This window comes from Hyperolius riggenbachi, chromosome 4 (genome assembly GCF_040937935.1).
Source record: "Hyperolius riggenbachi isolate aHypRig1 chromosome 4, aHypRig1.pri, whole genome shotgun sequence".
NCBI lineage: Eukaryota > Metazoa > Chordata > Amphibia > Anura > Hyperoliidae > Hyperolius > Hyperolius riggenbachi.
In genome coordinates, this window is record NC_090649.1 from 127,835,956 (window position 1) to 127,849,176 (window position 13,221).

General features: G+C 42.9%; 1 protein-coding gene across 8 annotated transcripts in view; it reads right to left on the reverse strand.

The window, feature by feature from the left end:
• The window catches only part of MYO7B (myosin VIIB), a 196,227-nt gene that overhangs the window by 145,822 nt on the left and 37,184 nt on the right, over positions 1-13,221 (reverse strand). For all 8 annotated transcript variants that reach the window (XM_068280582.1, XM_068280583.1, XM_068280587.1 and 5 more), the window contains one exon: positions 12,671-12,778. In XM_068280582.1, the coding sequence (XP_068136683.1) occupies positions 12,671-12,778 (108 nt within the window). The remainder of the gene's footprint in view (positions 1-12,670; positions 12,779-13,221) is intronic.

Sequence of the window (13,221 nt, forward strand, 5' to 3'; positions counted from 1 at the left end):
GGGTGTAACAATAGACCCTGCAAGGGGGGCCCAAAAGCCACCGGGGGCTCCGTCCTGAGAGACTGACAACTAAGGCAAGGAGAGAAAAAAAACGTTCTGCTCTCTGCACAGTTGTTCTAATGACTGCATCAGCTCAGCCACTGATAAGGAATCATACAAAGTTTTGAAGACAAATATGTGTGGACTAGCCAATTGAATAACATTGGTTCTGCAAAGTGTGTGTGTGTGTGTGTGTGTGTGGGGGGGGGGGGGGGGTGACTCCTGTTTGGTAAAAGGGGCCCCATCCAAAGTTTCGTAGTGGGACCCAGTGATTTTTTGTTACGCCACTGGGAGAAGTAATAGATACTGAGAGTGCAAGCTATAGATTGTTCCGGCTGCTAAACCACTACTGAGGCTTAGCTTGGGATAAGTCCATCAGCTGTCAGGCACATAATGTGAAGGTGCAGGTAATTAACCTGCACCTGCATGGTAGAGACACCACTGAAGGGATTAATACGCTGGTACTGGCTCTCTGCTTAATTTTCCATAGGTGTGCCTCCAAGGTAGCTGGGTAAGAAAAAAGAGACGGTGGATTGGCTGGTAGATTCACGGGCTAGGGCTCAGGAGCCTATCAGAGGCTGGTTAGGGCTATAAAGGGCTGACCGCATGACGTCAGCAGGGGCAGAATCAAAGAAGACGCAAGTCCCCAACCCCCCCTTTTTCCCTGTTGTGGCCTTAGTTATTGGGGTAAAGTCACTAGGGGCATTTGGTTTTGGTGTTTATGTTTATTATTACTATTATTATACTATTATTATTAGTCAGCTGTAAATCTTCCATGGTTGCAGCCAATGAGAGTGTCTGCCTGCTGTTGTGAAATGTGACCCCGCCCCCCTACATCTGCCTGTAGTGGCACTTCATCATTGGGTGGGTGCAGAGAATGGTTCCACATGTACCTCAATGATGGAGCCGCATGGGTTGGCAGGGTGACAATCAAATGGTGAGTAGAATGCAAATAGAAAACATCTGCACATCTGATTGCCCTTATGATTCTGGTGTCTTCCACAAAACTAGTTTTAAGTAGCACACTGCCTGGGACTGAGCTGCTACTAAGAACATAACCCCCTCTTCAAACTAGCTAAGAATGCCACTCATACCAATCCCGTTAACTGAGTGCCTGGGCACTTTATTAAGATATATTGCATTATCACGGTGTCCATTTATGTATATGCCACAAAGAAAGTGCATCTAATCAAATATTCAAAATATACTCACGAGGTGCAGTATAATCACCGCCTGGCAAACTTCACCTGAAGTACCAGGGCCGCGAAAGTTAGTCAATGAGAGCAGGCAGCCGCCGCTCTAACGTTCACGCCGGTTAGCAGGGACATCAATGAATGGGAACGCATTTCTAAGTCCCCGATTTAATGAATGCCGTCATCTCTGAGACGCCTGCATTCATTTTATCTTTCTGTTGTTACTGTGCACGCATAATTTCCGATTCACGTCCTTACATACGTGAATCAGAAATTATGACTGAGGACATCTTGTGGCCAAATAGTAAAACTACATCAAAAAGCATTTTATTCAATAAAAAAACGTACATTTACATCTAAAATTAACAATTTCCCCCTCAGACTCCCCTATAGTACCCAATCATTTTTATATATATTATATATAAAAAATTACATAAAAAAATACATAAATAGTTGCCTTAGGACTGAACTTTTTTAATAGGTATGTGAAGAGGGTACAAAACTGTGATTTTTTTAATTTTGCGTGCTTATAATTAGTGATGGATGTACAACTGAAAAAATGCACTTTTAGTTCCAAATAAAATATTGGCGCCATACATTGTACTAGTAAAATATTTTAAACGTTGCAATAACCGGAAAAAACGGGCAAATAAAATGTGTGGGTTTTATCCACAATAGAACGTTTTATTTTAACCACTTGCCGACCGCCCACAGCCCATGGGCGGCGGCAAAGTGGATGCCTTAAGGACCGCAATACGCCTTAGGGCGTTGCGTCCTTTTCCTATGCCGGGGGAGCGATCGCGTCATTGATGACGCGCGCTTCCCCCAGCAACTGGCTCCGCCCACCCGCCGTAACATCCCGCCGGCCATACGGAAGCGCCGGCGGGATGTTAACCCCGCGATCACCGCTACAAAGTGTATAATACACTTTGTAATGTATACAAAGTGTATTATACAGGCTGCCTCCTGCCCTGGTGGTCCCAGTGTCCGAGGGACCACCAGGGCAGGCTGCAGCCACCCTAGTCTGCACCCAAACACACTGATCTGCCCCCCCCCGCCCACTGATCGCCCACAGCACCCCTCAGACCCCCCCCCTGCCCACCCCCCAGACCCCTGTTTGCAAGCAATCAACCCCCTAATAACCCATCAATCACTCCCTGTCACTATCTGTCAACGCTATTTTTTTTATCCCCCCCCTGCCCCCTGCTGATCACCCAGGACCCCCCCAGACCCCCCCCCCCCCTGTGTACTGTATGCATCTATCCCCCCTGATAACCTGTCAATCACCTGTCAATCACCCATCAATCACCCATCAATCACCCCCTGTCACTGCCACCCAACAATCGGCCCCTAACCTGCCCCTTGCGGGCAATCTGATCACCCACCCACACCAAAAGATCGCCCGCAGATCCGATATCAGATCACCTCCCAAATCCATTGTTTACATCTATTCTCTCCTCTAAACACCCACTAATTACCCATCAATCACCCATCAATCACCCCCTATCACCACCTGTCACTTTTACCTATCAGATCAGACCCTAAACTGCCCCTTGCGGGCACCCAATCACCCGCCAACACGCTCAGATTGCCCTCTGACCCCCCCTTATCAATTCGCCAGTGCATTAATTACATCTGTTCTTCCCTGTAATAACCCACTGATCACCTGTCAATCACCTATCACCCATCAATCACCCCCTGTCACCCCCTGTCACTGCCACCCATCAATCAGCCCCTAACCTGCCCCTTGCGGGCAATCTGATCACTCACCCACACCAATAGATCGCCCGCAGATCCGACATCAGATCACCTCCCAAATCCATTGTTTACATCTATTCTCTCCTCTAAACACCCACTAATCACCCATCAATCACCCCCTATCACCACCTGTCACTGTTACCTATCAGATCAGACCCTAATCTGCCCCTTGCGGGCACCCAATCACCCGCCCACACGCTCAGATTGCCCTCAGACCCCCCTCCCTTATCAATTCGCCAGTGCATTAATTACATCTGTTCTTCCCTGTAATAACCCACTGATCACCTGTCAATCACCTGCCAATCACCTATCACCCATCAATCACCCCCTGTCACTGCCACCCATCAATCAGCCCCTAACCTGCCCCTTGCGGGCAATCTGATCACCCACCCACACCAATAGATCGCCCGCAGATCCGACATCAGATCACCTCCCAAATCCATTGTTTACATCTATTCTCTCCTCTAAACACCCACTAATTACCCATCAATCACCCCCTATCACCACCTGTCACTTTTACCTATCAGATCAGACCCTAATCTGCCCCTTGCGGGCACCCAATCACCCGCCAACACGCTCAGATTGCCCTCTGACCCCCCCTTATCAATTCACCAGTGCATTAATTACATCTGTTCTCCCCTGTAATAACCCACTGATCACCTGTCAATCACCTGCCAATCACCTATCACCCATCAATCACCCCCTGTCACTGCCACCCATCAATCAGCCCCTGTCATTGCCACCCATCAATCACCCCCTGTCACTGCCACCCATCAATCAGTCCCTAACCTGCCCCTTGCGGGCAATCTGATCACCCACACACACCATCCGATCGCCTGCAGACCCGCAGTCAGATCACCTTCCAAGTGCATTGCATCTGTTCTCTCCTCTAAACACCCACTAATTACCCATCAATCACCCCCTGTCACTGCTACCCATCAGATTAGACCCCCATCTGCCCCTAGGGCACCCAATTACCCGCCCACACCCTCAGACCCCAGCCCTGATCACCTCGCCATTGCATTACTTGCATCTATTCCCCCCACTAATCACACCTTGAGACACCCATCAATCACCTCCTGTCACTACCTGTCACCCCCTAGCACACCTACCCATCAGATCAGGCCCTAATTTGCCCCGTGTGGGCTCCTGATCACTCGGCCAAACCCTCAGATCCCCCTCAGACCCCCTTCCGATCACCTCCCCAGTGCATTGAGTGCATCTATTTTCCCCTCTAATCACCCCCTGAGACACCCATCATTCACCTCCTGTCACCCCCCTAGCACTCCTATCCATCAGATCAGGCCCAATACAACCTGTCATCTAAAAGGCCACCCTGCTTATGACCGGTTCCACAAAATTCGCCCCCTCATAGACCACCTGTCATCAAAATTTGCAGATGCTTATACCCCTGAACAGTCATTTTGAGACATTTGGTTTCCAGACTACTCACGGTTTTGGGCCTGTAAAATGCCAGGGTGGTATAGGAACCCCACAAGTGACCCCATTTTAGAAAAAAGACACCCCAAGGTATTCTGTTAGGTGTATGACGAGTTCATAGAATATTTTATTTTTTGTCAAAAGTTAGCGGAAATTGATTTTTATTGGTTTTTTTTTCACAAAGTGTCATTTTTCACTAACTTGTGACTAAAAGTAAACTCTTCTATGACCTCGCCATACGCCTAATGGAATACCTTGGGGTGTCCTCTTTCTAAAATGGGGTCACTTGTGGGGTTCCTATACTGCCCTGGCATTTTAGGGGCCCTAAACCGTGAGGAGTAGTCTAGAAAACAAATGCCTCAAAATGACCTGTGAATAGGACGTTGGGCCCCTTAGCGCACCTAGGCTGCAAAAAAAGTGTCACATGTGGTATCGCCGTACTCAGGAGAAGTAGTATAATGTGTTTTGGGGTGTATTTTTACACATACCCATGCTGGGTGGGAGAAATATCTCTGTAAATGGACAATTGTGTGTAAAAAAAATCAAACAATTGTCATGTACAGAGATATTTCTACCACCCAGCATGGGTATGTGTAAAAATACACCCCAAAACACATTATACTACTTCTCCTGAGTACGGCGGTACCACATGTGTGGCACTTTTTTACACCCTAAGTGCGCTAAGGGGCCCAAAGTCCAATGAGTACCTTTAGGATTTCACAGGTCATTTTGCGACATTTGGTTTCAAGACTACTCCTCACGGTTCAGGGCCCCTAAAATGCCAGGGCAGTATAGGAACCCCACAAATGACCCCATTCTAGAAAGGAGACAACCAAAGGTATTCCATTAGGTGTATGGCGAGGTCATAGAAGATTTTATTTTTTGTCACAAGTTAGCGGAATATGACACTTTGTGAAGAAAAACAATTCAAATCAATTTCCGCTAACTTGTGGCAAAATATAAAATCTTCTATGAACTCACCATACTCCTAACGGAATACCTTTGGGTGTCTTCTTTGTAAAATGGGGTCATTAGTGGGGTTCCTATACTGCCCTGGCATTTTAGGGGCCCTAAACCGTGAGGAGTAGTCTTGAAACAAAAATGACCTGTGAAATCCTAAAGGTACTCATTGGACTTTGGGCCCTTTAGCGCAGTTAGGGTGCAAAAAAGTGCCACACATGTGGTATTGCCGTACTCGGGAGAAGTAGTATAATGTGTTTTGGGGTGTATTTTTACACATACCCATGCTGGGTGGGAGAAATACTTCTGTAAATGACAATCTTTTGATTTTTTTACACACAATTGTCCATTTACAGAGTTATTTCTCCCACCCAGCATGGGTATGTGTAAAAATACACCCCAAAACACATTATACTACTTCTCCAGAGTACGGCGATACCACATGTGTGGCACTTTTTTGCACCCTAACTGCGCTAAAGGGCCCAAAGTCCAATGAGTACCTTTAGGATTTCACAGGTCATTTTGCGGAATTTGATTTCCAGACTACTCCTCATGGTTTAGGGCCCCTAAAATGCCAGGGCAGTATAGGAACCCCACAAATGACCCCATTTTAGAAAGAAGACACCCAAAGGTATTCCGTTAGGAGTATGGTGAGTTCATAGAAGTTTTTATTTTTTTGTCACAAGTTAGCGGAAATTGATTTTAATTGTTTTTTTCACAAAGTGTCATGTTCCGCTAACTTGTGACAAAAAATAAAATCTTCTATGAACTCACCATACTCCTAACGGAATACCTTGGGGTGTCTTCTTTCTAAAATGGGGTCATTTGTGGGGTTCCTATACTGCCCTGGCATTTTAGGGGCCCTAAACCATGAGGAGTAGTCTTGAAACCAAATGTCGCAAAATGACCTGTGAAATCCTAAAGGTACTCATTGGACTTTGGGCCCTTTAGCGCAGTTAGGGTGCAAAAAAGTGCCACACATGTGGTATCGCCGTACTCAGGAGAAGTAGTATAATGTGTTTTGTGGTGTATTTTTACACATACCCATGCTGGGTGGGAGAAATAACTCTGTAAATGGACAATTGTGTGTAAAAAAAATGAAAACATTGTCATTCACAGAGATATTTCTCCCACCCAGCATGGGTATGTGTAAAAATACACCCCAAAACACATTATACTACTTCTCCAGAGTACGGCGATACCACATGTGTGGCACTTTTTTGCACCCTAACTGCGCTAAAGGGCCCAAAGTCCAATGAGTACCTTTAGGATTTCACAGGTCATTTTGCGGAATTTGATTTCCAGACTACTCCTCATGGTTTAGGGCCCCTAAAATGCCAGGGCAGTATAGGAACCCCACAAATGACCCCATTTTAGAAAGAAGACACCCAAAGGTATTCCGTTAGGAGTATGGTGAGTTCATAGAAGTTTTTATTTTTTTGTCACAAGTTAGCGGAAATTGATTTTAATAGTTTTTTTCACAAAGTGTCATGTTCCGCTAACTTGTGACAAAAAATAAAATCTTCTATGAACTCACCATACTCCTAACGGAATACCTTGGGGTGTCTTCTTTCTAAAATGGGGTCATTTGTGGGGTTCCTATACTGCCCTGGCATTTTAGGGGCCCTAAACCATGAGGAGTAGTCTTGAAACCAAATGTCGCAAAATGACCTGTGAAATCCTAAAGGTACTCATTGGACTTTGGGCCCTTTAGCGCAGTTAGGGTGCAAAAAAGTGCCACACATGTGGTATCGCCGTACTCAGGAGAAGTAGTATAATGTGTTTTGTGGTGTATTTTTACACATACCCATGCTGGGTGGGAGAAATAACTCTGTAAATGGACAATTGTGTGTAAAAAAAATGAAAACATTGTCATTCACAGAGATATTTCTCCCACCCAGCATGGGTATGTGTAAAAATACACCCCAAAACACATTATAGTACTTCTACTGAGTATGGCAATACCACATGTGTGGCACTTTTTTGCAGCCTAACTGCGCTAAGGGGTCCAAAGTCCAATGAGCACCTTTAGGCTTTACAGGGGTGCTTACAATTTAGCACCCCCCAAAATGCCAGGACAGTGAACACACCCCACAAATGACCCCATTTTGGAAAGTAGACACTTCAAGGTATTCAGAGAGGGGCATGGTGAGTCCGTGGCAGATTTCATTTTTTTTTGTCGCAAGTTAGCAGAAATGGAAACCTTTTTTTTTTTTTTTTTTTTTTGTCACAAAGTGTCATTTTCCGCTTACTTGTGACAAAAAATAATATCTTCTATGAACTCACTATGCCTCTCAGTGAATACTTTGGGATGTCTTCTTTCCAAAATGGGGTCATTTGGGGGGTATTTATACTATCCTGGAATTCTAGCCCCTCATGAAACATGACAGGGGGTCAGAAAAGTCATAGATGCTTGAAAATGGGAAAATTCACTTTTTGCACCATAGTTTGTAAACGCTATAACTTTTACCCAAACCAATAAATATACACTGAATGGGTTTTTTTTTAATCAAAAACATGTTTGTCCACATTTTTCGCGCTGCATGTATACAGAAATTTTACTTTATTTGAAAAATGTCAGCACAGAAAGTTAAAAAAATCATTTTTTTGCCAAAATTCATGTCTTTTTTGCTGAATATAATAAAAAGTAAAAATCGCAGGAGCAATCAAATAGCACCAAAAGAAAGCTTTATTAGTGACAAGAAAAGGAGCCAAAATTCATTTAGGTGGTAGGTTGTATGAGCGAGCAATAAACCGTGAAAGCTGCAGTGGTCTGAATGGAAAAAAAGTGCCTGGTCCTTAAGGGGTAGAAAGACTGTGGTCCTCAAGTGGTTAACACTATAATGGCCGAAACTGAGAAATAATGATTTTTTTTTCCATTTTTTTCTTATTATTATTCCAATTAAAATGTGTTTAGAATAAAATAATCCTTAGCATAATGTACCTCCCAAAGAAAGCCTAATTGGTGGCGAAAAAAACAAGATATAGATCAAGTCATTGTGATTAGTTGTGATTAAGTTATTGGCGAAAGAATGGGAGGAGCGCTGACAGGTGAAAATTGCTCTGGTCCTAAAGGGTTAAAAACCCTCAGTGGTCAAGTGGTACAGACTAACCAGAAAGCTCATGGTGAACCAGAACTCATTCCTGGTCAAGTGGTTAAAGGACAACTGAAGTGAGAAGATGATGAAAGCTGCCATATTTATTTACTTTTAAACAATATCAGTTGCCTGGCAGCCCTGCTGATCTATTTGGCTGCATTAGCGTTTGAATAACACCATATACAAGGAAGCAGCTAATCCTATCAGATAGGGCAATAATGTCAGAAACACCTGATCTGCTGCATGCTTGTTCAGGGTCTAGCCAGGCAACTGGTATTGCTTAAAAGGAAATAATAAATATGTCAGTTTCCATATCCCTCTCACTTCAGTTGTCCTTTATCTGGACTGCCGGAGAGATACTTAGAGGGCGCACTTCTCTTGCTCAGACTGGCTGAAGTTACTGGACTCTGTACCGATACAGAAGACTGAGGACAGCGGCATGGGGCTGGAGGAAGCTCCGGGTATGTATAAAACTTTTGACTTAAAGAGGAACTCCAGTAAAAATAATGTAATAAAAAAAAGTGCTTCATTTTTACAATAATTATGTATAAATGATTTAGTCAGTGTTTGCCCATTGTAAAATCTTTTAAATCCCTGATTTACATTCTGACATTTATTACATGGTGATAAACAGCTATTTCCCACAATGCAGCAAGGTTCACAGACAGGAAACTGCCAAGAGAACGTACTCAGAATTTCTTTGTGGGAGGGGTTTCACCACAATATCAGCCATACAGCGTCCCCTGTTGGTCTGTTTGTGAAAAGGAATAGATTTCTCATGTAAAAGGGGGTATCAGCTACTGATTGGGATAAAGTTCAATTCTTGGTCGGAGTTTCTCTTTAAGTCGTCTCTGGTTTCCTTTAAGGTCTGCACCCCCAGGGGTAACGTCACTTCAGAATATATTCCTAATCCATTAAGATAATGTATAAGATAATGTATAAGATAATGTATTCAGTTCCAGCATTGCAGGTTCAATTAATATATTCTGAAATAACCAAATACCAACATGACTGCCTATAAGGCTTTGTTCACATCTAAAATGGAAATCGCAAATGCCAGCGTTTTACAATTTCTTGAGTGATATTTTTTTCCCCTCCCGGCGCTTACCTGCATGCTACGATTTTGTGTAAAGTGCTTTTCAAAGTGCTTTTGCAGAGCGATTCGTTTTTTTACTTCCTGACGCAAGTGAAAATAATAAATACAATGTATTTATTCTTAAAAGTGTGAACGCAATTGCCACACAAAGCGATTTTTTTGAGCATTTGTGCTTTTCTTACACCTTCCATTGTAGCAAAATCGCCCTAAAAATGGTACATGCAGCGGTTTGCTGAGCGGAAAGGTGAAAAAATGCTCAGATATGAACTATCCCATAAGGATTCATTGCACTAGCGCTTTTAGGTTTTTTTAAAAAAAATAGCTGGCGCTCAAAAAAAAATGCAAAACGCCCTAGGTAAGAAACAAGCCCTTAGTGAATTTATACAGTGGGTTGCAAAAGTATTCGCCCCCCCTTGAAGTTTTCCACATTTTGTCACATTACTGCCACAAACATGAATCAATATTATTGGAATTCCACATGAAAGACCAACACAAAGTGATGTACACGTGAGAAGTGGATCGAAAATCATACATGATTCCAAACATCTTTTACAAATAAATAACTGCAAAGTGGTGTGTGCATAATTATTCGGCCCCCTTTGATCTGAGTGCAGTCAGTTGCCTATAGACATTGCCTGATGAGTGCTAATGACTAAATAGAGTGCACCTGTGTGTAATCTAATGTCAGTACAAATACAGCTGCTCTGTGAGGGCCTCAGAGGTTGTCTAAGAGAATATTGGGAGCAACAACCCCGTGAAGTCCAAAGAACACACAAGACAGGTGAGGGATCAAGTTATTGAGAAATGTAAAGCAAGCTTAGGCTACAAAAAGATTTTCAAAGCCTTGAACATCCCACGGAGCACTGTTCAAGCGATCATTCAGAAATGGAAGAGCAAAACTGTAAACCTACCGAGACAAGGCCATCCACCTAAACTCACAGGCCGAACAAGGAGAGTGCTGATCAGAAATGCAGTCAAGAGGCCCATGGTGACTCTGGACAAGCTGCAGAGATCTACAGCTCAGGTGGGAGACTCTGTCCATAGGACAACTATTAGTCATGAACTGTACAAAGTTGGCCTTTATGGAAGAGTGGCAAGAAGAAAGGCTTTGCTAACAAAAAGCATAAGAAGTCCCATTTGCAGTTTGCCACAAGCCATGTGGGGGACACAGCAACCATGTGGAAGAAGGTGCTCTGGTCAGATGAGACCAAAATGGAACTTTTTGGCCAAAATGCAAAACGCTATGTGTGGCGGAAAACTAACACTGCACATCACTCAGAACACACCATCCCCACTGTCAAATATGGTGGTGGCAGCATCATGCTCAGGGGATGCATCTCTTCAGCAGGGACAGGGAAGCTGGTCAGAGTTGATGGGAAGATGGATGGAGCCAAATACAGGGCAAACTTGGAAGAAAACCTCTTGGAGACTGCAAAAGACTTGAGACTGGGGCGGAGGTTCACCTTCCAGCAGGACAATGACCCTAAACATAAAGCCAGGGCAACAATGGAATGGTTTAAAACAAAACATATCTATGTGTTAGAATGGCCCAGTCAAAGTCCAGATCTAAATCCAATCGAGAATCTGTGGCAAGATCTGAAAACTGCTGTTCACAAACGCTGTCCATCTAATCTGACTGAGCTGGAGATCTTTTGCAAAGAAAAATGGGCAAGGATTTCAGTCTCTAGATGTGCAAAGCTGGTAGAGACATACCCTAAAAGACTGGCAGCTGTAATTGCAGCAAAAGGTAGTTCTACAAAGTATTGACTCAGGGGGCAGAATAATTACGCACACCCCACTTTACAGTTATTTATTTGTAAAAAATGTTTGGAATGATATATGATTTTCGATCCACTTCTCACATGTACACCACTTTGTATTGGTCTTTCACGTGGAATTCCAATAAAATTGATGCATGTTTGTGGCAGTAATGTGACAAAATGTGGAAAAATTCAAGGGGGCCGAATACTTTTGCAACCCACTGTATAGCCTAACCTGCTAAAACTAACCTGCTATGAGCCTAATTCAAACCTGCTACACTTTTTGCTGCTCTGTTCGTTGGCTTCAGTTTTCAGCCTGCCTATTGGTTTATAGTACACTAATCCCTGTGGCTTCAACGTCACTTCAGTTACTGCTTATATGTCTGTTGACCATCATTATCACAGGAACCCTTGTACTGTGTTATTAAAATTCAAATCATTTCCTTGTGGGCTTTATCTATTGGATAACCTTGTGGAATGCTGAGTTACCTCACGATATGATCTCAATTTCTGTAACTGTTAACAGCTAACCTCATAAAAAAAAGAAAACGCTAACAAAACAAAAAACTGTAGAATTTTACGGATGCTCAACTGCTTTTTCAAAACACCAGACATAATGTAAATCAATCTCTCAGAAGGAAAACAAAAACATGTTCAGAGTTTACTGTTTAAATGTGAACAGAGTACAGATTTAAAATGACCATTAAAGTGCACCTAAACTTAGAGAGATATGGATGTTTGCTTTTAAACAATACCAGTTGCCTGGCAGTCCTGCTGATCTCTTTGGCCGCAGTAGTGGCTGAATCACACATCTGAAACAAGCATGCAGCTAATCCAGTCTGACTTCAGTGAGAGCTCCTGATCTGCATGCTTGTTCAGGGGCTGTGGCTAAAAGTATTAGAGACTCAGGGTCAGCAGGAGAGTCAAGCAACTGGTATTATTTTAAAAGGAAAAATCAGTCAGTTTCTGACAGTTGGCATTAGTTTTGTATGTGTTTTTATGGATGTGTTCACACATAAAAGGTGTACATTTCCAGTCCAGTCAGGTACAAATGATAGAAAACTGATGCACAATTGACAGGACAGGACAGGACAGTACTGTGCCCGGACCAGATGCAGGTTTATGTGTGAACCAGACCTAACTGTGTGTTTTTTAGTTCATAATCACATTTTTGATCAGTTCATGCAGAATGAAAAATATGTGAACTAAGAAGCTGATGGGTCCAATCGAACCTGAACATTTGCATTATCGATGGTTTCCTTCAAGAACTGGTCAAGACAGATTTTTAATTGATCCAAAGCATTAATAGCATGTCACAACACATACCTTGTCATCATCATCTTCAAGTAACGTCTGTCCATTGTGGGAATCTTTAACCACTGCACCAATGGGTACTTTGCTTTCAGAAGAGACTTCCAACCACACATGTTCTCCCTGCATTGGAAAAACAGGTTGGGGTATTATTTTTAACGTTTACTCTTTGTTAGTGGGGGGCAGGAAAGGGGAGGAGGAAAAGCAGGAAGAAAATAGGCATTGGACCAACTGTGTACATTTGAATTTTGCACGGTTGGCAACATGTCCAAAATTGTTTGATAATATACTGTATATATATATATATATATATATATATATATATATTTTAGATTGATCGTGATATTTGATAAATCTACTATATATCTACTATATATCTACAACTGTGTTCAATTTTCATGAAAAAAAGCAAAACATTTCTTGGGTCATTAAAGGTACAGTAGCAAGAAAAAGTATGTGAACCCTTTGGCATTATATGGATTTCCGCACAAATCGGTCATAAAATGCAATCCGATCTGCATCTAAATCACAACAATAGACAACCACAGTATGCTTAAACTAATACC